The sequence below is a fragment of the Dermacentor albipictus genome, chromosome 6 (assembly GCF_038994185.2).
Source record: "Dermacentor albipictus isolate Rhodes 1998 colony chromosome 6, USDA_Dalb.pri_finalv2, whole genome shotgun sequence".
Taxonomy (NCBI): domain Eukaryota; kingdom Metazoa; phylum Arthropoda; class Arachnida; order Ixodida; family Ixodidae; genus Dermacentor; species Dermacentor albipictus.
Genome location: NC_091826.1, coordinates 8523504 through 8548408, shown reverse-complemented (window position 1 = coordinate 8548408; position 24905 = coordinate 8523504). Strand labels below are relative to the sequence as shown.

Sequence of the window (24905 nt, the reverse complement as noted above, 5' to 3'; positions counted from 1 at the left end):
GTACTAAACGGTCGTACTGTTTAACCGAATTAGCATGAGATCGTCCACTTACCTGTTGAAAACAGAACTCAGAGACAGTGCTATGAAAGGGGAAAAAAACAAGCAGTATTTATTCATTTCGCGCAACAAAAGATATATTTTCGTTTGATGCCGCGGCGGCCTAGCGACGACAGTGGCCTCAAACTTACTGAAGCTGTGTGCCAGCTTTTCACCCAGCCCCCTCTTCTCGGCAAACACTGGCATGGCAGGTTCCTTGTTGGCATTACGTATTCTCCGTGCACGCGCGCAGTAGTGCTGCAGAAGTCCCGGGGCACCTTTTTCATTGCCGTTTGCGCTTCTTGTCGCGACGATTGCATTCATGAGGCTGACATAATGCGCAGCTTCTGCCACTGTCGGGCATAAATCACCCGTGTTGTCGCTTTCCGTGCCGTCCTCATCACTGTCGCTAGTCGACACTTCGGGAACAACAGCGGCAACGATGGCGAAAAGTCGAACCTCGTAGCCAACATCTCTTTGCAGTCGCAGCAGCGCTGCCAAGGAACTTCTTCGCATTCGAAATGCCACACACCGTAGTCAACAGCGGATCCCTGTCGTGTGCCAGCGCCGACTGCTCCGTGTCACGTTCTATAGCACAGACGATGCCTAATTTTTCTTGCACTCGGCGTCTTTTTTTTTATCCGAGCTTCGGCATGACGCAAGTCCTTGCTTGCACAACGCCACAACGCTCTCTGGCATCTCTCTGGCACGCCGCCGAAATGATGTTGATGTTGATGTGGCTTCACATGCAAGCACGCAGGGTGCTAGGAGGCCGTTCTGATCTCTGAGGCTTGTTGTCTTGCCGGGCCGCTCGATGGAGACGATGCACCGCCGTGTTTGCGGGACAAAAAATGGAAACCCTACGTTTTAACCGATGCGTATGCAATAAGCTGGTACGGTTCATGTGGATACAAAACACATTATGTTCAATGGCCGCTGGGTCGGGGATTTGATTTTACTACTTTTAAAACGAAACTATTGTTTAAGCGGGTACGGTTTAACGAGGTTTTACTGTATAATAAAAGTAAGGATAGTAGTTTTATCGGCCGTATCGACATTTAAACATTCGCTTACTAGCTAAATTAACAACCATGGTGTCGCGTGCTCAAGCAAACATGAACACCTCTCATTCAACAGCGCGGTGCGCTCAGATGTGTAGACTCTTCAGCACAATGTATTGGCGGGCTAGTTGGTGTGAATGCATACCCTGTTTACTGCAAAACATCGGAGACGAGAAAGACGACAGGACAAGGCGCTACTGTCAACTTATTTTATTGCGTCACTCCTTTATACAGAGCAGAATCCAGAAGAACATGCGCAGTGAGCACAATGTGCAGGAGCCTTGTGCCTTCTTTAACCTTGTACAGCGCTGAATATGGTTTTTGTGGATTCTGTCACATGAGTGCGCTCTGGTGATCAGATGTTATGGTGGTTCCTGCGCGTATACTCTTGTCTCTGTCGCAGATCACTTTCCAGATAGGGTCTACGCGGCTGTACCGTAGCAGCCGCTGGCGTGGAATGCCTCTCCTGTTTGTGCCAGTCCCGCACGCAAGTTTCGGAAACTCCGAACGCCCGTGGTACAGCCCGACTTCCGTCTGTCTCCGCTGATGTGATCACTTTCCTTTTAATTGCGGCATCATTATGAACTCGGCATGTCTTTGCAGATGGCACTTACATGCTGATAGAGCAAACACAGAAAACGGTATGACGGACGCTGCACTAACCTAAGCTAAAGGCCATGTACTGCAGCACATGGAGGAAGCTACAGCAGCTAAGCTCGAAGCACGTATGAGGTGGCCATATTGAAGTTCTGGTGGTGATATGGTTATGCAAATTTAGGGTCGTGTTCAATTCTGATGTGCACACAATTTTTGGACCCATTTTATCAGAAAAACAGTGTATGTTAGATTAGAGTAAATACGGTAATTGCCTCTGGTTGGCGATAAGGTGAAGATTAGCGAGTAAATATTAGTGTAAGAGCAGGAACATTTGAGACTTGCGAAATGTTCTCGTGTGCATGTTTTCCAAGCCTTCAACTATGTGTACAGTGAAACCGTAGTTGGCCGGAGCTCGGAAAAAGTACGTACTAAACGGTAGTACTGTTTAACCAAAATAGCACGAGATCGCCCACTTACCTGTCAAAAACGGAACATGGAACTTGGAGAGAGTGCTATGAAAGGGGGAAAAAAATGCGGTATTTATTGACATAGCGCGACCAAAGTGTTTTCGTTTGATGCCGTGGTGGCCTAGCAGTGATGACAGCAGCCTCAAACTTACTGAAGCTGCATGTCAGCTTTTCAGCCAACCCTCTCTTCTTGGCAAACACTCGCATGGCAGATTCCTTGTTGCCGTTACATATTCTCCGTGCACGCGCGTGGTAGCACTGCAGAAATCGCAGGGCACCTTTTTCATTGAGGGAGCACCCCTCATCACGACGATTGCATTCATGAGGCTGACGTAATGCGCAGCTTCTGCCACTGTCGGGCCTGAATCGCCCATTCTATCGCTTTTCGTGTCGTCATCACTGTCGTTAGGTGACACTTCGGCAACAACAGAGGCAACGATGGCAAAAAGTCGAACCTCATAGCCGACATCTCTTCGCGGTCGCAGCAGCGCTGCCGAGCAACTTCTTCGCATTCCAAATGCCACACACCGTAGTTAACAGCAGATCCCTGTCGCATACCAGCGCCAACTTCTTCGTGTATGTTCGATAGCACGAACGATGTCTAATTTCTCTTCTGTGCTGAGCACCCGTCATCTTTTTTACCCGAGCTTCGGCATGACGCGAGTCCTCGCTTGCACAACGCCACAACCCTCTCTGGCACGGCGCCGAAATGATGTTGATGTGGCTTCACGCGCAAACACACAGGGCGCTTGGAGATCATTGTTCTGATCTCTGAGGCTTGTTGTTCTGCCTGGCCGCCCGATGGAGACGATGCGCCGCTGTGTTTGCGCAACGAAAAGTGGAAACACTACGTGTTAAGCGACACGTACGCAATAAGCTGGTATGGTTTATGCGGATAGAAAACACATTATGTTCAATGGCCGCTGAGTCTGAGATTTGGCTTTACTACTTTTAAAACGAAACTACTGTTTAAGGAGGTATGGTTCAACAAGGTTTTACAGTATAACAATACATCAAATTTTCAATTCTTATAAGCTTATTTCCTTCTTTTTATTGTTCATGATTAAACAGTACATATGTACTCATGCAAAATATTTTTTCTCACTTTATGGTCACCCTAGAAAAATGACGTTAAATTTTTTTCGAAATAGGTCCCTCTGAAGAACTTAAATCTGCAATTAAAAAATTGATCCTCAAAGGGTTAAAAGTATTAAAAGAAGGGGCGGCACGAGATTTCGAAACAGGCATGCACATTACGATTTCTCATGGTACACCTCCTCCTCGTGACAGCGCAAGGCAGCATATACCTGAGGGGCACATGCTTTTAACAAGTTTATTCAGTGTAGTTTCCGAAGCGAGTGAAATCAGTGTCGGTGAATTTTTTGAAAAAGTCAGTGTGGTCTAAAACACTGTCGCTTGTCATTGTCTGCTCTTTCAATTTTGCTGATGCTTCTGTGCTGCATCTAAAATTAAATCACTATTAATTAACTGCATATGTATGCCAGAAATATGTGTGATTGGATGTCACAGCTGGGCAAATTATGTGTTGTTTCTGCAATGCATGCGCGGAAAAGTAGCAAAACTGACTTGTTAGCTGCAGCTGTTTGTGACGTGTTTCTGTGTACCCTGTTATGTTGCAGCTGGCTGTTATTGCAGTGTTCTGATTCTGATAAATAGGTGCCCCTTAGCAAGAATGCAACGTTGGGGTTTTGTAGCCCCTCAGTTAGTGACTGCTTTTGTTTATTAAAGAACAGTCATGTGTCATTAGCCAGTTGGCAGCGAGGATTTTTTTAATTCTCTGAAACGAGAAATACAGTGGTTGCTGGGAAAAACATGTGTATGATAGCACTCTGTTCAAATCAAACTCAAGGAATTTCGTAATGGATGTCTGTTGTGCTGACTCCCTTGCGTTGTGGCTTCCAGGTTCAGACTGAGGAAAAAGACGGAATAGCAGAGAAGCTTTACACTGAGCTTCCAGAGACGAGCTTTACACGATCAATTTCCAATCCGGAAGCTGTGATGCGCCGCCGCCGACAGCAGAAGCTGGAGCGCAAGTTGCAGCAGTTCCGGCAAGAGGGAAGCCCTGAAGCTGGCAAGTGATATTTTCACTATTGTGCAATGCTTATGTAAATATTTCTTATTCAGTGGTCGAAGTCCACGAGTCCTTCTTCTTTTGATAATCGAATATACAGTCAAGCCTCGTTATAATGAACCTCAATTTAAGAAAATTCAAGCTGTATTATCAGTTTATAATGATAGTTTGATTGAAAACCGTGTACAGTAGAACCTCGTTTATACATACCTGTTACAGTCGCCGACCGATTTTCCGGACTCCGAAAATTCGGACATGCCCGATTATTCGGTCAGCTTCGCGGCACCGCCATTCTCCCCATAGACCATAATGTATAACAACTGCCGAAAGTTCGGACACCTTGCAACCTCTCTTCTGATTTTTCGGACACTCCTTGAGCCAACTCGGTAGTAGAGCAACTCGGTCGAGACACTCCTTGAGCCAACTCGGTCGACTTGCTGAACGCCATTTTTATTTTGAACGGAGCTTCCTTGCTGCCCCACGAAGTGGCGCTAGTGGAAATCCCCGCTCATCATCATCGTTTCTGCTTGGTTAGAAAGGCTCTGCAGCAGTTCCGGTTTCAGCTTAGCAAGCCATGTCAAGACAATCCAGCAGCTGATTTGTTTCTTCGCGCAAGACGCTGCGAGCAGGCCGCGTTTTTCGTTAGTGCGACTGGTGTCGGCACGGTGGTGTTTGCTTTGTGTGCTGTGTCGAGGTTTCGGTGATCCAACGCGGCATACGTAAACATCGCGTCAAGGGTCTAATGGCGCCGACAGTGCCGGCGCAGACTGCGCTGGGGAATGCCGGCAAGCGGGTGCCGGGAGCCCCAAGACTTGTCGCCTTCCGATGTGCTCCTTACCGACGCGGGAAATGTTCTGCCGAGGCCTGCGCAGTGGTTGCATTGCGATTCCGGACACCGTGTCATTTGACAGTTTCATAGGTGCTGACACTGCTGTATTGACATGCGCAGAACTTGACGACGGCAAGATCATTCGTCAGGTTTCTGCTGCACCGCCGGACGATGACTTTGAGTCGGAAGATGACGCACCATGTGCTACGCTGCCGTGGCATGCGGAGTGTGTACAAACAGTGACTGTGCTTTCAGCCGCTAATAGTGACCGTACGACCCTCTCCGAGATTCAGGCTTATCTGATAGCGCGTAAACGGAACGGCGTGCAACGGCGCATTCACGATTTCTTCCAAGCCTACTGCCGAGCCCGAATAAGTGCGTGGAAATAAAGGATTTCATTTTTTTTTTTCTTAATCTGCTTTTTCGGACACCTGTTTATTCGGACATTTTCGCAGTCCCCGTGAGGTCCGAATAAACGGTCGGTGACTGTACATACATTTTTCTGGCGCCAACTTTCTCACTCGAGAACACAAAAAATGACTCAATAGAGTTATGCTCATTTTTCATCGGTTCATACACTCCCGGAACACGATTTTTCGGCACCAACGCTTTATGCAGGAAATACCGCTGCGGCATTTGTCGTATTGGTTACAACTTGTGGAGGCCGCAGGGTTCACGCCATCTTGGAGCACTCATAGAAACGTGAGAGCTGGCAATTCCTTCTGTGCAAGGGGGATGGAGAGAGGGTGAACGCGCGCGAATGAGATGAAGCACCTGCTGGGGAATGGGGCCAGAAGATGCACGCCTATCTGCCATCTCCCGCTAGGTGTTTATCTTCTCCTCGCACACTTCCATAAGTGGGCCAAGTAACCTCCAAGTAATCTCGGGGGTAGTCTGTGGCAAGTGCAAAGACCATGATGAGGTGGTTGGTGCCTTGATGCGCATTGTGTTCCTGCATGTTTGGTGTTGGTGGGCATGGGATCTCAAGTTTCCGAGACTCGATGTGAAGTGTACGCTTGCGTTGTGACAGTGAGTTTATGGTCATTGAGTGAGATCTGTTCATTTCTGCCTGAGCGCGGTTGATGCCAATAAAACGACGAACCTTGTCTCTTTGCTATTGCCATCAATGCTCTGCCTTTCTGGTGAAACGGTGGCTTCATTTTTTTGTGTGTGTGTGTGTTAGCACGAATATCTGTACCTTTTTACACCTTTGTTTCTAATTTGTGGGCTTCATCTCATGGTGGCTGCGGGCACTACTGCAGTCGGCCATGGCATCTTCAAGATTTACAGCTCCGCACAACTCCACACACCCAAATGTTGGACGCCATGAGCCACGTTGATGCATTGCTCTCAGCATGATCTGCACCGCACACGCTGGCACTCGTAACTGTGCTATTATGACCCAACCTTCTTTGTGATTAGTTTATGCGTGCTTACTGACAAAATGCTATCCGCCAGGATTGCTCTGGGAATTTGTTATCCACTGATGCTGAGTGTTAGGACCTTTAATGCCCCTCGGCCGAGGCAACACACTCCTTTGACCTCGGCTTCATGTAGACGGCACCCCCGAACTGTCACACCCGGGGAAAAACGGTAGTGTCCTTTGCCTGTCTCTCTCTACCTCCAACCTTTCTCTTTCACTCACTTTCCATCTTTCCTGTCTCCTACTCATACACACTCCTACACGAGAAGAACAAAATCGCGTTGAACGCGATTTTTGTTCTTCTCGTGAGTATATTACGTGCATTGAAACAGTTTCTTCCATATCAGTAATGAATAATATAATTAATATCGGCAAGTTTGTTACAATAATGTAGCCATGTCCGCTTTGAGGGGAGAGAAACAGAGATGGGCGCGCGTAGCTGCCAGTGACATAGAAACACATGGCGGGCATGCTGCGGAAACTGCGGCATTTGTCTTCACTACTATCCTTATACGGCTCGTTTCCTCTAAGGGTGGGCAACTATCTTAGCTGTGTTACAAGCGTCAGCGTATGAATAGGGTACACTTCTAATGTATCAGTGTAAACGTGGCCACTATCATTGACGCTCCCGATTTGCTGCGTGCCCAGGAGTGCAGACGACAAGAATCGAAAGGCACCTTTTTTGTTGTTGTTGTGGACCACAACCATTATAAAACCTACAAATAATAAAGCCAAGGCAAGTTTTGTTGTAGCTTATTTTTTTTTTCATGGAACTGTGCGAAGTGATCAAAGGAATGAAATTGGGCATTTGCTTAAGAATGTGTGGTGCGTGCAGACCACTTGGTATGTCTTCAAGAGTCGTTCATTTAGTATTTGACAGCATTTGACAGATGGTAAGCGTGATCGTCATTAGCTAGACTTGGCACACGACATATCGTTGCGACAAGTTCGGGGTGCAATCATTACACGGGAAAGAAAAAAAAATTGAATTTTGACGTCAAAATTTAGGGGTGCGTCCATTACGCGAGTGCGATCATTATGCAAGTAAATACGGTATGTCATATTTGGTTATAGTGGTAAAGAACAGCTGACATTTGCAGGCCCTGTTTCTACAGGCCCTGCAGCGTCCTATTGTAGGGCTCCATGGTGGGCGGCTGGTGTTGCTGCCAAAAACTGCACATCTACCTGTGGCTACTTCCTTCCATCCACTACATGATTGTCCCTGAAAAGAGGGTGCACCGACGAAATTTTGAATTTTTTTGGTCGCCAAAAAAAAACCTTCCCCCGATTTCGTGTTATCCACTCTAGAAAACAGGAAACATAAGCATGAACAATCTCACCTTTTGTTGTTTCGAAATCCCTAACTCAGGCATTTGGACCAGGCCATAAAGCATCAAAGATGGCTAGCAGAGATCTCCTTTTGGAACTCCGCGACAGAAAGCAACTCGAGAAACTGCATAGCCTGGTATTGTTTGCAGATGTCCCAGTGACAGTGGCCCCGCACCGCACGATGAACACCACCCATGTTGTTGTTCAAAACGTGATCAATATTAAGAGAATTCTGCTGAGGTGCAATGGAAAAGAGATCAAAACAAAGCACCTTTGGTTCAAGCGTGCTCCCTGAGAATATTGAGACAGGGTATCTGAAGGTCTGGGTCAGACCATATGTCCCAAACCTTCTGAGATGTTTTAAATGCCAGAGATTTGGCCACAGTTCACAGAACTGCCGGGGCCGCCAAACTTGTGCTAAATGCAGTGCTCACGAACATTCCTCTGAATCATGTGAAAAATATCTCCACTGTGTGAACTATGATGGGGACCTCGACGTGTACTCGCTGTCGTGCCCATTATAGAAAAAAGAAAAAGAAATTGTGATAATACCGTATTTATTCACATAATGATCGCACTCGCGTAATGATCGCACCCCGAACTCACCGCAGCGACATGTCGTGTACCAAGTCTAGCTAATAATGATTGCGCTTACCATCTGTCGAATGCTACGCGAACGACTCTTCAAGACAAACCAAGCGGTTTGCACGAACCAAACATTCTTAAGTAGGTGTCTCATTTCATTACTTTCATCACTTTCCGTACTTCCATGACAAAAAGAGGTACCGTACAACCAAACTTTCCTTTATTATGTGTAGGCTTTATAATGGTTGTGGTCAACAACAACAAAAATAGGCACCTTTCTATTCTTCTCATCTGCACTCGTGGGCACGCAACAAATCGCGAGCGGCAACGATAGCCACGATTACACTGATATGTTAGAAGTGTACCCTATACATACGCCGATGCTTGTAACACAGCTAATATATTCACCCACCCTCAGCGGAAATGTGCCATATTAGGGTACAGTTGAACCTCTATGTAACGAACCTCTATGTAACGAATTCCTGGATTTTACAAAATTTTTCAATTCCCCAACACATCCCCCATTGAAGCCCATGTATAGGCGACCTCCATGTAACTTACGCGTTGCGGCGATTGACCTTGATGTAACGAATTCGCGGCACAGATCATCGAGTTGTATCTTGTAATTTTTTGCCCAAAATTCAACTGCGCAGTGCGCAACTTTAATGAATATTGTTTAAGTAAGTTTTTATATCTAAAGCTAAAGTAGACCGTGTGGTGTTCTCACACCCGTACTCTTGGGACAAAGGAACGACAACACAGTAGTGCGTACAGTCACAAGGGCATTTTTTGCACCTTTCGTAGATCAATGCCTGCTAGCCGAGTTGCTATCCACAAAACATGCTGATGGGCGTGCGACAAATCTAGAAGTCCGACTCACTGCGACCGGATAGCGAGCGAGTATGTTTGCCCCATGCTGGATCCCAACGCCTGGTCATTCGCGTGTACGGTCACGCGAATGGTGGCGCGTTCGAAGGCGGCCACGCGAGACGGTCTTGCAGAAGCATGGATCGGCGCACGTAGCACGTCCGAGTTGCTTGCTGTACCACCGCCAAAGAGAGAGCGTGTTCTCCCTTGCGCCCAGGTAACCCCGCTGCAGCGCAACACTGGCGCCATCTCTCACACTGCGCTTCAACCACTCCGACTGCCGCGTGCGCGGTTAAGCCGCACGGAGACGGGGGCTATGCGGGAAAACTAGATCTCAGGGGAGGCGTGAGAGTCGCGAATTCCCACAACCGCGAGCAGAACGCTTGCAATCGCAGCAAACAAGCAAATCTCGGTGATGATGATGATGCTGAGCGCCGCTCCGTGGCAAGTGTAGCAACCTTTAAGCTTTCATTTTGTAGCTTGACACTAGGTGGCACTACTATGACAAATTCTTTGTGGTGTCTTGCGGCGCACTTATGATAAGCCTTCTTTGTCAGCATGTTGATGTGCGTGTGCACATGTGTGTTTACGGTGTCAGTTCGTTGCGATGAGTTCCGCTGTGAAGAAACGCAAAGTTTTGTCGCTTGAAGATAAGCTCTCGATTTTGAATGCAGTTACCGCCGGCGAAAAAAAAATTAGAGGACGCTTAAGCTTCGCTTTCAAGAGTGGAACGCAACAGCGTTCCTGTCGACCCGCCAAGGGGTGTAAGACAATGGGCTACGGCGCAGCGATCACTTATGAAGCGCCCCGCATCGGACGCGGTGAGCGTCAAGCAACGCAGCGTTGGGCGCGGCAACGAAACGTACGCCTGAGCAAGCGGGACAAACCAAAGAACTCGGTGTCTCGGAGGGGGAAACGATGCACGCCAGCCAAACGTCGTGATCGGCACGAGCAGAGAGATAGACAGATAGTGATCTAAAGAAAGGAAGGACGCTTGATTCTGCAACCCGTGAGGGAGCAAGGCGAAACGTCGTCAGGGGAGAGGGAATCCAGGCCATGACGCGCCTCGCACTGGTCCCCGCACAACCCCAATGCGCGCATGGCGCGCCACCTGTCGGGGCAGCGCCGTACATTCAGAGGAGGGGGTCTTCCGTGTTTGCCGCAAGATGGCTCTGCGTGTGCTGAAAGCGCAGAAGAAATGTAACGGAAACGCACTTCGCTACTCGTGTAACTGCGACTTCTGTAAGTTACATGTTCATAATTACCGATATACACCGCAGTATAACTTTCTACGGCTTGTTTCTAAGGCAACACCGCGTTCACTAGAGGCGCTTTTGTACTGCTTTGAAGCATCGAACTCTTGGCTGAGTGGTAGCATCTCCGTCTCACACTCCGGAGACCCTGGTTCGATTCCCACCCAGCCCCATCTTGCAAGTTTCTTTTTATTCATGAAGTGCCTGCCGGGATTTATCGCTCACGGCCAACGCCGACGACGACACCGGCTTTTCTGCGACACGAGCTCCTTAACGCTGTCGCGTTAGAAGAAAAATGTCGCTGCCCGCCTCAATATACCAGCAAGCTCCCTGTCAACCATTCTTGCTGCAGAACAAAGCATCCGCACTGCGATGGAGTCGGGCACAAGTGCCAAGAAAAGAATGAAGTCGTCGACCTATGCTGATGTGTACAACGCCGTGTTTGCATGGTTTTTGGACAGACGAGCACAAAACGTGCCCATAAGTGGTGTGATTTTATAGCAGGAAGCCATAGATTTTGCTTGCATCCTGGGCCACGACGACTTCAAAGCAAGTAACGGCTGGCTACAAGGATTTAAAAGCCGGCACGGTGTCGTCGGAAAGGTGATATCTGGTGAGTCTGCCTCCGCAGACAGCGATGCTGCTGCGTCGTGGGTGGCGGAGAAGCTTCCCGACATTTTCAGCCGCTATGAAGCTGCCGACATTTATAATGCTGATGAGATGGCCCTGTTTCATTAAATGTTACCGAGCCGCCTGTTGTCACTAAAGGGAGAAGACTACCACGGTGGAAAGCAAAGTAAACTCCGCGTGACGGTTTTGCTTTGTGCCAACACTGATGGCAGCGACAAGCGAATCCCATTGGTTATTGGCCGCAAGCCCTGCCCAGATGTTTTAAAGGAACAAGGTGGATGCCACTAAAATATGTGGCAAACTCCAAAGCATGGATGTCGCGGGCAATTTTTTCCAACTGGCTGATGGAGCTCAACCAAGATGTCAAATGACAAGGCCGCAGCATTTGTTTGCTGCTTGACAACTGCTCCGCGCACCATGTGGAAGGCCTACAGCTTTTGAACGTCGAGCTGCAGTATTTGCCCCCTAACTGCACTTATCTCATACAACCCTTCGTCAAAGGGATTATTAACAGCTTTAAATGCTGCTACCGCCGTCGATTGATACAAAATATGCTCCTGGACATCTGCCTTGAACGGCCGACGAAAGTGGATATCTACCAAGCAATCCAAATGCTTGCTGCTTCGTGCCAAGAGGTCGGATCACAAGTGGTTGCCAATTGCTTCGCCAAGGCTCGGGTAAATCAGGCCATTCAAGCTACGGTCCCTGAAGACGAACCTTCAAGCCCACCTGAGGTTGCAGAAGCGTGGGATTAACTACGCATGAATGGTGGGGTGCCCGACGGTGTCGAACTGTGCGATTTTTTGTTCGTGGACAACGGCGCTGTGTCTATAGAAGAGATGACTGACGCGGCACTTGTGGAAACAGTTAAAGGTAGCCTTGAAAGTGACAGTCCGTCACAGCCTGACACGTCCTGTGCGGTGCCTACCGCGAGGGAACTGATGGACGCGGTGGACGTTCTGCGCTGTTTCGTCGGCTCGCAGGACGATGAAGCAGCACTGGATGCCCTAGTTTCTTTGGAGCGCCGAGTAGTGGCTTCGATCGGGCAAAAACAACAAGCAACAATTACGCAGTTTTTCTCCATTAAATAAATTCTTTGAATGGCGAGTTCACTTCAATTGATATGTCGCATTTTTATTTCGTTTTGGCATGATCCTTACCAGTCTTAACCCGAAACTGCATGTAACGAAAACCTGAATATAACGAAAATTACGAACTTTTTTCAATTTCGTTATATCCAGGTTTACTGTAGTAGTGAAGACAAATGCCGCAGTTTCCGCAGCATGCTCGCCATGTGTTTCTATGTCACTGGCAGCTAAGCGCGCCCATCTGTTTCTGCCCCCTCAAAGTGGACATGGCTACATTATTGCCGCAGACTTGCCGATATTAACAATATTATTCATTACTGATACGGAAAAAACTATTTCAATGCACGTAATGTACTCGCAAGAAGAAAATAAAATCGCGGTCAGCGCGTTTGGTTTGCTCCGCTGGCAGCCATTTTCGTTTGGTGTCCCTCACCTGCAGCGAACACGGGCCGAAAAAAATTTATTTGTTCTTTTTGCGAGAAATTTAACCCACGTAAGGATCGCACCCCTGAATTTGCGTCAATTTTTTCTGACAAAAAAGTGCGATCATTATGCGAGTAAATACGGTAAAAGTAACAGAAAACATCTCATTCATGGAAGGTCTGTGAAGGTCTTGTCTACTGAGGTGAGGCCTTCACATCAAACGCAGTGCTTGCAAGAGTGCATGTCCAGCACTTCACAAAAGGCGATAGATACTACAACCAGCCAGACGGTGCCACCAGCACCAGCTTTCTGGCCCTCACTATGAAAACACAAAGAACAGATGTCCTATTCACTAGACTCAGAATAGGACATACATTTGGCGCTCATAGCTTTCTCTTGACTGGTAACAAGCCTCCAACCTGTTGTAGATGGGATGACAGGCTGACTGTCCTCCACGTCTTCCTGGAGTGTCGGGAACCCGAAAGAGACAGCAAGAAACATTTTCCTCTTGCATACCGCTATTATGTCCCTCTTCATCCGGCTATATTTCTTAGTGAAGAACCGTTTTCAAGACCAACGCAATCCTTGCTTTCTTGAATGATGTTGTCATACATGTTATAAGCCCATTAAATTCGTAGCGCATCCTCTTTCCAGAGTATGTCACTATGATAGTTTTGTGTAGCACATGTCTCTAGGCACTTGTGTTTCAATGGCTCTGGTGACGCAGTAGTGCTCTAGCCAATTTTAGCATCTGACATATTTTGTATATTGCATCATTCCTTCGCAATGCTCATAGGACACGTCATTAGTCATTGCATTACCTTATTACACATAGGTTTTATGCAATTTACAGCAACTATTTTAGACTCCTTTACAGCCATGTCACATCAACTTCACAGAACTGCAGTCCACTGCCAATTAACACTAGCATGGCGCTCTTTGTCCATTCCTAACCCTTGCGCCACTAAACATCACACATTCATTCAGAGGCAGTATCAGGCCAGTATGATGTCTACAGAGCTTGGTGGCACGCAGTATCCTTAAAAGAAGGGAAGTGCCATAGAGGAGTCCCATTGCAGTGCACACCTCATTTCGAGGGTGGCATTATGTTGCGCTGCAAAATAATTCAATGCTCACACATTACCATCGATAGACATTGTTAGATGCTTTCTGGCACAATTCTTTTCTTAGTAAATATTGAGTTGATATTTAGTTGATTTTAGCGTATTTTGAACGTTAATGTGGAATTTGTGCAAAAAATTGGCAACATTGGTGTTTACACTGAAATTAACTTTTTTTTTTTTCTACAGTATATTGAAGGAGGCTTAAAATGCCTATTTTTGTGCTGCCATGAGACAATTCTGACTTTGCAGCTTTAGCTCGTTCTTACAATCTGGCACTTGTGTGTTTGCATTTGTGTGCAGGTGGCACGCTGCGCATTTTTGGCGAGTCGCTGAACCGGGATGTACCATACAAGACTTTGCTGCTCTCGACAACGGACACTGCGGCACATGTGGTTCGGGAGATACTGGTGAAGTATGGCCTTGAGCAGGAGGAGCCGCAGCACTACTGCTTGGTCCAGGTACTGGTGCCCCCGCCTCCAGGCGGCCTGCCAAGCCCCCAGGATCCTCCCACCGGAGGCCTCAAGGAGTTTATCCTGGATGACGACGACTGTCCCCTGGCCATCGAGAGGCAACACAACCGCATGAAAGGTGCGTTCTCTTGTAATGACTGTTAATGGCATTTCCTTTGAATTTGGGTGGGGACAAGTGATCACCTTGCGTCTGACGGGATACGTGTTGCCATATAGTAATCTAGCATTCTCCCTATCCCTGTTTTATCTCTTGAAATTGCCCGTGTTTGTGAAAATCTCATCCCTAACTCTCGCCCACTTTTTCCTCACTAATACCGTATTTTCTCACATAATTGCACTCGCCTAATGATCGCACCCTAATTTTGTCGTCAAAATTCGATTTTTTTTTCTTTCCCGTGTAATGATTGCACCCTGAACTTGTCACAGCGATATGTCGTGTGCCAAGGCTAGCTAATGATGGTCGCGCTTACCACCTGTCAAATGCTACGCAAACGACTCTTAAGGGGGGACATGGCGATTAAAAGTATCATTATGTATTTATGAACCAAACTTGATAAAAATTGGCATGCTTATTTAGTTCCTTCTCCTGATTCTAAAAATGCAGTTATTTTTTTTTGTAGGTTCATTATTTCATTACATAATTAAGAAAACAATGTATTTTACAATGCCTTTTTTCTTACTACAATAGACAAATAACCGCTGCACAAAAATAGACAAATGACATATGGTCCAATAGAAGAAAGCACAAGCTTCACAACATAGGAAGAACTTTTATGATTGGATCAGTATTTCCTACTTTATAGTGCACTGAACTCCATTGTTCTGAACATGGCCTTGCATTAGTCAGACAAAAGACAAATTTTAAAAACTTTAAACAAAGAAACTTGAAAAACTGCTTCCTATGTTTGGTGCTCCAAACATCTAGCTTCATGATGCAAAAAAAATTAATACTATAACTATGATAGCTACTGATATATCACAGTAAATGTCTTGCTGGGTGGGTAAAATTAGTATTTCGAGAAAATCAAGAAAACAAATAAATGTCACATTTAATTGTGAAGGGTCACAAATGTGTGCACATACACATTCCCAAAACATTAGTAGGCTCCTGGGGCATAGTCAGTTTGGGCATTTGTGTCTCTGTGGCGCTTTTTGAAGAAGCACTGCACATTTTCTGCCGATGCATGCTTGTGTTCAGATGCGGCTGATCGGCGCCGATCTTTTTCCGCCATGCGCTGCATACACTTTTCGCCAGGATTCATCGAGAGTTCTTGCAAAATGCTTGCCGAGGTTCTCCTGCAGCCAGCATTGAACTTCATGACTGCTTCCGCCACTGCAGCCTCAACGCTGAAGAGTGATGCGTGCTGCTCCTTCGGTGCGAGCGCCCATATTAGCGAGTGCAGGCTTTCATTGTTGTTCTGTGTTTTGCCTCGCTGGCAACGTTCAAGCAGCATCTTGTCAGAGAGCCGTTGGTAGATTGGCAGTAATGCCTTGCTTACATGAGCAGGTAAATTGTAGCGGTGCTTCGGCACAGGTTGGCCTTTGGCCTTTGCAGCATTTTGCCGGCACCAGGAATCGGGACCTTCTGGGCAAAGGCTATGATTCGAGGTGACGTCATTTGATGTTACGTGATAGTAGCTTGCCATCACGGCCTTCTCCATGGCTTCAATGTCACCAGTGTGGGACTTCAGAGCCCATCCATAATAAGAGCTCAGTTTGTTGACCAAATCTCCAGTCAACCTTCCTCTTCCACCAAGTGGCTCTGAGCCAGGCCCCTTGTGCTTTGACAGGGCATTACGTAGTGCTGTCCCCATCCTCTTATGGACATGGTTGACACAATCCTCTTTGTCAACTTCTATAAAGCCATATACTTTGGCCTCCTTTAGGGCCAAGAAAGTACGGCTGTCACCGTCCGACAGCACAGTTGTGTATCTTAGGCTGTACTTTTCCAGCGATCTTTTGAATAAAATGAGGCCAGCCTCCACCTCCATTTCACCAGCCTTCTTATCCGTATTTTTTTGACACTCATGACTGGCTTTCCATTCTTCGTATGAAGGGTCACCAACTTTTGGTCCACGCTGACAACCGGCACAAAAGTTGCTCAGCACAACGTAGTCCAGGACAAGTCCCGTGAAAAGTTCAATGACGGCGCCGACACCGATGTGCGAACTGTGCCCGCGAGTCATCCAAGACCCGTCGTACGATACAGCAACGTTGCCCGGGTTGCCGAAGTTTAATTGGCTGTAAAGCTGCCGGACCGACTTCGCGCATTCTGTTGTAAGCGTCTCAGCTGCCCGGGTCGCGGCGGGCGTCAACTTCGTTTTGACGTACCCCTGCCACGTTTTCGTATGCAGCCCGCGGTGCGATATATTCATTGTTGCGAAAATATCATTGAACGCAGTTTGCCGATTGCCGGTGCTTTGCATCGCGCGCGCAGCCAGAATGTTGACGGTAAACGGATTCACTTTCTGAGTCCCATTCACACGCGGCGAGCTCCACGCTGACGCTTTGTCGCCGCATTTCGAGCATATGAGCACCAGACTTACTGCAAGGCCATATTCGCGCTCCTTCCGGCTGATTTTCGCGCTACCGCCGCATGTATTACAGTTCATATGCTCCAGAAGTGCGTTCACCGATTCCAGGCACACCACGGTGAAAACTGTGTCGTCAATCGGGCCGGCCGCGACATCGCCAGCGGACAAGATCTCCGACTTACGGCTCACTGCTGCGGTTGATGCGAGCTCTTGTAGTTTCTCGTCGGATCTCATGTCGATTACCTCCAAATCTGAAGGCGTCAGCATAACGGTGTCACGACGGACGCGGCTGGCGTTTTCGTCGCAGCTACTCGTTGTCGCACCACCTAGGCCTAGCACTCGGTCGGCTCCATCAGTTCCGTCGCTTGACGCCGTTGGTGGCTCGTCCTCAACCACTTGCGACGCGGTGGGGCGTTTTTCGAAGTTGTTGAGCATGGACTTCTTCCTTTTCTTTCCATACTTGTGCTTGGAGTCAAACTTTCGGAGCGGAGGAGGCATCGTCGCGCGTACTCACACAACGATCGTATCGAACATGGCGTCTCGCCTGCGCCTCTGCTGCGGCTAGCAGACAGCTCGGGAGTGCGCCCAGCCAATCACGTGGCGTTATCTCGTCACGTGCATGCGACAGCGAATGAGAACGCGCGTTTCACCTATTTTTGCCGCCGGTTTTTGTATTGAACCAGCAAGCCTAACGAAGCGGCAGCGCGCGATATTTGAAGCCGAAACCGCGTTCTTTCAAACGAGACCAAGATGGCCGCCCTCAAGGCACTAGTACGCGAGCGCGGCGTCATTGAATGTGTGTCGTTTTCGCGTCGACACACGCGAAAAATCAGGTGCCCTATCTGTTTTTAAATTGTTCGTATGGCTGAAATATGACCTTACGAGATTGGAAACTTGGCAGATAGGGAGAATAATAGATGTAGATTAGAGAAATGCTATTTTCCAAAATTCGTTTTTTTATGATATTTTGGGTCTAAAGACCCGTGTCCCCCCTTAACCAAGTGCTCTGCACGCACTCTCTAGCAGATGCCCCATTTCATTCCTTTCATCACTTTCCGCACTTCCATGACAAAAAAACCTACAGCCAAACTTTCCTTTGGTTTGTTATTTGTAGGCTTCATAATGTTTTTGGCAATAATGGCAGATGCCCCATTTCATTCCTTTCATCACTTTCCGCACTTCCATGACAAAAAAAAGCTACAGCCAAACTTTCCTTTGGTTTGTTATTTGTAGGCTTCATAATGGTTTTGGTAATAATGGCAGATGCCCCATTTCATTCCTTTCATCACTTTCCGCACTTCCATGAAAATAAAAGCTACAGCCAAACTTTCCTTTGGTTTGTTATTTGTAGGCTTCATAATGATTTCGGTCAACAACAAAAAGGAGCCTTTCGATTCTTCTCGTCTGCACTCGTGGGCACTCAACATATCGCGAGCGACAACGATAGTGGCCACGTTTACACTGATACATTAGAAGTGTACCCATTCATACACCGACACTTGTAACGCAGCTAAGATATTCGCCCATCCTTAGCGAGAACGTGCTGTATTAGGATAGCAGTGAAGACAAATGGCGCAGTTTCCGCAGCATGCCCACCATGTGTTTTTATGTCACTGGCAGCTAAGCGCGCCCACTTGTTTCTGTCCCCTCAAAGTGAAAATGGCTACGTTATTGTCGCAAACTTGCCGATATTAACAATATTATTCATTACTAATACGGAAGAAACTGTTTCAATGCGCGAAATGTACTCAGGGGAAGAAAAATAATTGCGTTCGGCGCATTTGGCTTGCTCCGCCAGCCGCCATCTTTGTTTAGGTGTCCCACACTGACAGCGGGAGCTGCCTGCTTGTCATCCCGCAGCAAATGCACGATTAAAAAAGTATGTTTCTTTTCATGGGAAATTTAACCCGCTTAATGATGGCACCCCTGAATTTGCGTCAATTTTTTTTTTTTACAAAAAAGTGCAATCATTATGCGAGTAAATACGGTACTCTAATTGGGTCTTGCTGATCCCCTGCTCTGACCATTTAACACTTGCATCAGATTTGAACCCCAGTTCTTCTGGAAGTAAGTGCGTGCGAATATAAGAAAATTTAGAATATTTTAATAATATCTGTATTCAATTCAAAAACTAGGTATTTGAAAATTTTTGAATATTCAGTGGGGCGCACATGTTCAAAACAAATCAAATAAAGGCTGGCAATGCGGGAGCAAACACAGTTCTTAGTGTTTGTTTCGGTCTAATCTGATAATGTGTCTGATTTTCACCTGTAAAGCTAGCTCAGCTACTGAGCATCTAAGCTTCACAGTGACTCAACTTTTTGCTGGGGCTTTGCTGACTTGGCTTCTTTGCTATGCAGCTTCCGACGGGCTAGCCGAGGCGAAAAAGAGCGAAAATAGCTGAAGGATTCGAAAAATTTGGGCGGAATGAGGTTCGTGAGGCATCCTGTAATAGGGAGGCCATTCTGTGATAAGTTAGAAAAGTGTTCAGGGTCCCTTTAGGACAGGTGTTAGACTGGCAGAACAGATGTGGAGGTTTGCGATTGTTTGGTTCTTCACTTTATCGATGTCGTACAAGAGCACTGGTAAAATGCGGTGTCTGGTGGCCACCTTGTAATCCTGAGTTTAGATAGGCTCAGCGCAGGTAATCAGGCTGTGGAATCGATATGTGAATGTGGCAGCTAGTTAACAACTGCCAGCATAGACGAGGGACATGTAAGACTCAAAGCTTGCCCAGTTCCAGAACATAGTGTTTGTTTGCCAAGGAACAGTGGTACATTTGACCCACATTTTGTGCAGGGACACTGTCCTTCCACATACGGCGGCGGCCAGCTGACTACCAGCCTCGAAAGCGCAAGAAGAAGGCACCAAGCGGTGGTGGAACAGTCCTTCCCGAAGAGGGCTTGCCCTTTCTGCAGGAGGTGCCCCAGGGCGGTGGACCCCCTGGCCCCTGCCACCCGATTCCTCTCCACATGACCGAGGTTGGCTCGGCACCCTCTGGAAGCCAGGGGCTGCAGGTGGGTGGTAGCTTTGGCATGGCATGGTGTACTGTTGTTGTTATGCAGTCTTTATTGAACAATTCAAATCAAAATATATAGAGGTGTGTGAATATTGGAATATCAAGTTTTGAATTGGATAGAGAATGTTTGAATAATTTGATTTGTGAATCAAATATTAAATATTTGAATTCCTAAATATTCGATTTTTCAGATATCAGTACCTTCAGTGAATGACCCATCAGTAGTTGGTGCCTTGACGAGCATAGCATTCCCATGGTGCGCATTCTCTATTGGTGCAAGGTTCATCCATGTCGACTATACCGATCGAAACAATTAACACCACGTGGACAGGGGCACTACAACCGCAGCATATATGGAAGGCATGAGAGCATGTGGGAATCGGTCTGATTAGCCACTGGAAGACATGCTGATCGCATCGAATATGCAAGTTCAGTGTTCACACACGCAGATTCACGCATTTGGGAGTCTTATGCCCACTTGCGAGCACACTGACGAACTTGGCACGTGTGCTCGCGGTGGCTCGCCGGCTGGTCGACCGTGTACCCGAACACCGCTTAAACATCTAACAATCTAACCCGTACTCGTGATTTCACAACCAATCACCGATGAGCCAGCCGTAGGAACATATTAGCGACAAGCTTCGTGGCAGTTTGTGGCCTATTGTCACATCAGCTGGCGTGCATCAAGGCTGCACCATTGGCCATACTGCCTAGCCCATTAGGCCTAATTGGAGATTCGTCATCAAGTGTTGGCAACATTTAAGTAGCAACATTTATTTGTCTCTTGGACACGTAGTGATATAATGGGTTCCTGGCCATAAAGGAATCAAAGGTAATGTGCTTCTTGACGAAATCGCCAAATCAATAGCATCACAAGGTATTCGTTCTGCTGCTGTCCCTGCCACAGACATGAAGCCTTTCCTACGAAACAAACAGTGAAGCCACTGGCAACGCTTGTGGGATGCTGAAACGAGCAGTAAGCTTGTGATTCTTGTGATTAAAATATGTGATTAGCCTTCTGAGCATGTGCAGCATTGTGTATTTTGCACAAAATTTGGAAGCATAAAAGATTGTGTCAAATTTTCTGATATTCGAATCAGTATGCGTTTCTTTTTCCCTTGATTCGATTCAAAATCTACTATTCAGTATTCGCACACCCCTAAAAATATAGCTTTGATGAGTGTAATGATAGTTTCTTACACAACAGCAACCAAAGGAGCCTGAGACTGGGTCAAAATCTAATACTGAATGAAACACACTAGGTGTGGGGAACACACACTCGTATCCAATTTTAACAGCCTACCAGCCTGGACTTCCTTGTCCCCTGAATTGGGCATGGTTGGTAGCATGTTTCGCTACTTCCGGTTTTGAGTAGGTACTGGCATGATTTCAAAATAAAAACATCACACTTTCTGCTCGTCTCAGTGACCGAATCAGCATTCAGTCGTCCAGACTGAGTTCCAATAATCGAACGGGTAGTGTAAGGCATGCAAACTATTAGTTGTCGTTATGACACTAGGTCAGTAGGGTGAGCAACGAAGCCTTGAAGTTGTCCAAACTATTTCTCTGTGACTGTATACACCAATTGGGCCATGAGCGAGTCCTCCTAAAGAACAATTCAGTCAGTATAGTTCAGTTTGTTGTCCAATGCACTACACACTCACAGTGACATTTTGCCCACAGCTCCAGGGACCAGGCGTCCTGCCAAGGCACTGTGTGATAGCACACACGGAAGGTGTGGTTACGGTGACACCCAGTCAGCCGGAAGCAGAGACCTACGTCGATGGCGCCCGGGTGTTTGACACCACACTGCTGCAGCATGGTGCCACGGTTCGCTTTGGCCGCAGCCACCTCTTCCGCTTCTGGCAAGCACCACCTCCTCGGGCGGCTGCCCTACCTCCTGCCTCACCTGCCGCTACGGGTGACAACCATCGGCCACCACATGAGGAAGACCACCGACTGTGAGTGGCACCACCTGGGATGGCAAGGGGAAAGGGATGTGGGACCAAGATGTACCAGCTGTGCAGTGCCCCATAATAAATGCCTTTATTTTATCTTTTTTTGCTAAACGCAGTGAAAAATTCAGGGCATGAGTTGCAACGTTGGGCATCCGATCTTATTTTTCTACAAGGGATAGCCAAAATGTCCAATAGTGTTGATTACATTGATGTGTTTAGCTCTCTAAACCTCTGTGTAACTACTTCCATGGGTGTCCCCACCTGTGATATCTGTGAGGTGCTTTCAGTGCAGGAAAGCATTGCTCTAGGTTTTCTTTTTCTCTCTCCTTTATTACATGCTTTCATTGATGACTTTTTTGCAGTAGGCTAAGGTTGGATTTGAGTGCAATATGCAACACATCATTGGGGCTATACACCACAACTTCTGTCTTCCTGTATTTTTTCTTTTCGCCTGCTCTACAATGTAGCAGGTGGTTGTACAGTAAGCCTACCATACCACCATAGGCATAGATAACAAATTTTATATTTAACAGTCGCTTGCTGTACTCTTATTTGATGCATCCAGCCATTTGTGGAAGCTCAGCTGGCCGTAAAGGCACCTCAAATTGTGTTCAGCCATTGCTAAGTAGGAAAGTTCTACACATAGCATTGGTGATGTGTTGCAGGAGAGCTCCTGAACCAGAGCCCACAAGCATGGTGGCTGTTCCCGACCATATGGGTCCCGTTGGCGCAGGGGACCACAGGGATCAGCGGAGGGGTGACCCCATTCTGCCTGCAGTGTTGGAACTGTGGGAGGAGCGTGAGTCTCTTTTCCCCGAGTTTGGTGCAATGTTGCCGACCGATTATTTGGACTTGACAGAAACTGCCATAAAGTCAGAACATGAAGTCGAAAATACTGCATTCATCTGAAAATAAGAGATTTTGTTCCGCCAAGTGGCGAAAAAGGTGGGCCATATCCTCTGATCATCACTTTCAGGGATACCTTCAATTTTGCGTGACTTGTGCAAGACAAATCACCATCTGCGTGCGACTGCATTTTTGGGACAGTGCCAAGCACGCTATCTTATTGCAGTGCACAAACGTTGCCACCCTTCGGTGCGTACAGTGTTAGTGGCGCGGAATGTCATGTAAATGAATGTACCGTATTTACTCGCATAATGATTGCACTCACGTAATGATCGCACCCCTGAATTTTGTCTTCAAAATTAAATTTTTTGAATTTCCCGTTTAATGATCGCACCCCGAACTTGCCGCAGCGATACATGTATGTCGTGTGCCAAGTTTAGCTAATATTGATGGCGCCTACCATCTGTCGAATGCTACGCGAACGACTCTTCAAGACAAACCAAGCAGTCTGCACGCACCAAATATTCTTAAGTAGATGCCGCATTTCATTACTTTCATCACATTCCGCACTTCCATGACTAAAAAAAAAGCTGCAACCAAACTTGCCCTTATTATGTGTAGGCTTTATAATGGTTGTCAACAACCACAAGAAAGGCGCCTTTCCATTCTTCTCGGCTGCACTTGTGGGCACGCAACAAATCGCAAGCGGCAACTATAGTAGCCACTATTACACGGATACGTTAAATATACCCTGTTCATACGCCAATGCTTGTAACACAGCTAAGATATTCACCCACCCTTAGCGGAAACGTGCCGTATTAGGGTAGTAGTGAAGACAGATGCCGCAGTTTCCGCAGCATGCTGGCCATGTGTTTCTATGTCACTGGCAGCTAAGTGCGCCCATCTGTTTCTGTCCCCTCAAAGTAGACATGGCTATGTTATTGCCGCAAACTTGCCAATATTAACGATATTATTCATTGCTGATACAGAAGAAACTGTTTCAATGCACGTAATGTACTTGCGAGAAGAAAAAAATATCGCATTCGGCGCGTTCAGCTTGCTCCGCCGGCTGCCATATTTGTTTTGGTGTCCCGCAGCAAATGAGGGACGAAAAAAATTTTTTTCTTTTCGCGGAAAACTTAACCCGCGTAATGATTGCACGCCTGATTTTGCGTGAATTTCTCTGACAAATAAGTGCGATCATTACGCGAGTAAATACGATATCTTCAGAAGTGATTGTCCAAGAATATGGCCCAAGCTTGTCAACAAGTTATTGTGCCCAAGTACACACTCTTAAGGGGGGACGCGGGTCTTGAAATCGCGAAAAATGGTCAAAAATGGCAATTTTCAAAAATTGCGTTTTTGAAGTCTTTAATGTCCCAACTATGCCTCTACAAAATATTATGGCTCAATTCCTACTCGAAGTATAAAAAAAACGGCAATTTAGAAACGTCGGTGAGCCGAAATTGAACGCCAAACGCGAAGATTTGCCTCATTTTCAAGCTGCCGTAGCTCCGCGCGACGCGAACCGATCGGCGCCATCTTGGTCTCGTTTGAAAGCTGGTTTCCCGCTCTCCATTCTGGCGCCCCTCGGCATGCTGTAGACCCTCGTGCAGCGGAGCGATCGGCACCCCAAGCACCCGTTCTCAAGAGCGAAATCGTCGCGAGACAGCCGCTGATTGGGTGAAGCGGGCGCCTCCCCGAGGCGCAGCCCTCTGATTGGCCGTGACGCATGCTTCGCCTGCCGCGGCCCCGCGGCCGCGTTGTTCGACTCCTTCGCGTCGTCTGCTTTCGCCGGCGCGCACGTCATTTTTCGCATTCCTCTTGTATTTTTCGTTCTGCCTTTTTCTTTATCGTTCTTGTAGATATTTTGGCTATTGAGTCGCCTCTTTTAACCACGAATTTCTTGCTTTTGCGTGCCTGGTGTCTTTGTTCCGCGTGTCACGATGGCGCGAGACGCGCGCTTGAAAGCAAGCACGCGAAAAGCAGTCAGCAAAAAGAGGCGCGCATGGAATAAGAGCGCTACATCGTCGAGAACTACAGCTTCGGTGATGCCGCAAGCTGCTGTGGCATAGAGATATGGCTGTGGCCTTGGTGGATGCAGCTGGAGTGAGCTCGCCAACAACAGCTTCGCCGGTGGACGCGGCTGGACAGTCCCGATCGGTGTCAACTTCGGTGTTACCGCAAGTCTCTGCAGTGCCGGTGGATGCGCCTGGACTAAGCCCGTCGACAATGCTAACTTTTGAAACGCTGCAAGTCGCTTCGGATTCCGTG

At 47.3% G+C, this 24905-nt stretch overlaps 1 protein-coding gene across 2 annotated transcripts in view; it reads left to right on the top strand.

The window, feature by feature from the left end:
- Positions 1-24905, top strand: part of cno (adherens junction formation factor afadin) — a 113254-nt gene that overhangs the window by 15439 nt on the left and 72910 nt on the right. For both annotated transcript variants that reach the window (XM_065424805.2, XM_065424806.2), the window contains exons 5-9: positions 4085-4253; positions 14105-14392; positions 19608-19825; positions 21511-21788; positions 22451-22584. In XM_065424805.2, coding sequence (XP_065280877.1) covers positions 4085-4253; positions 14105-14392; positions 19608-19825; positions 21511-21788; positions 22451-22584 — 1087 coding nt within the window. The remainder of the gene's footprint in view (positions 1-4084; positions 4254-14104; positions 14393-19607; positions 19826-21510; positions 21789-22450; positions 22585-24905) is intronic.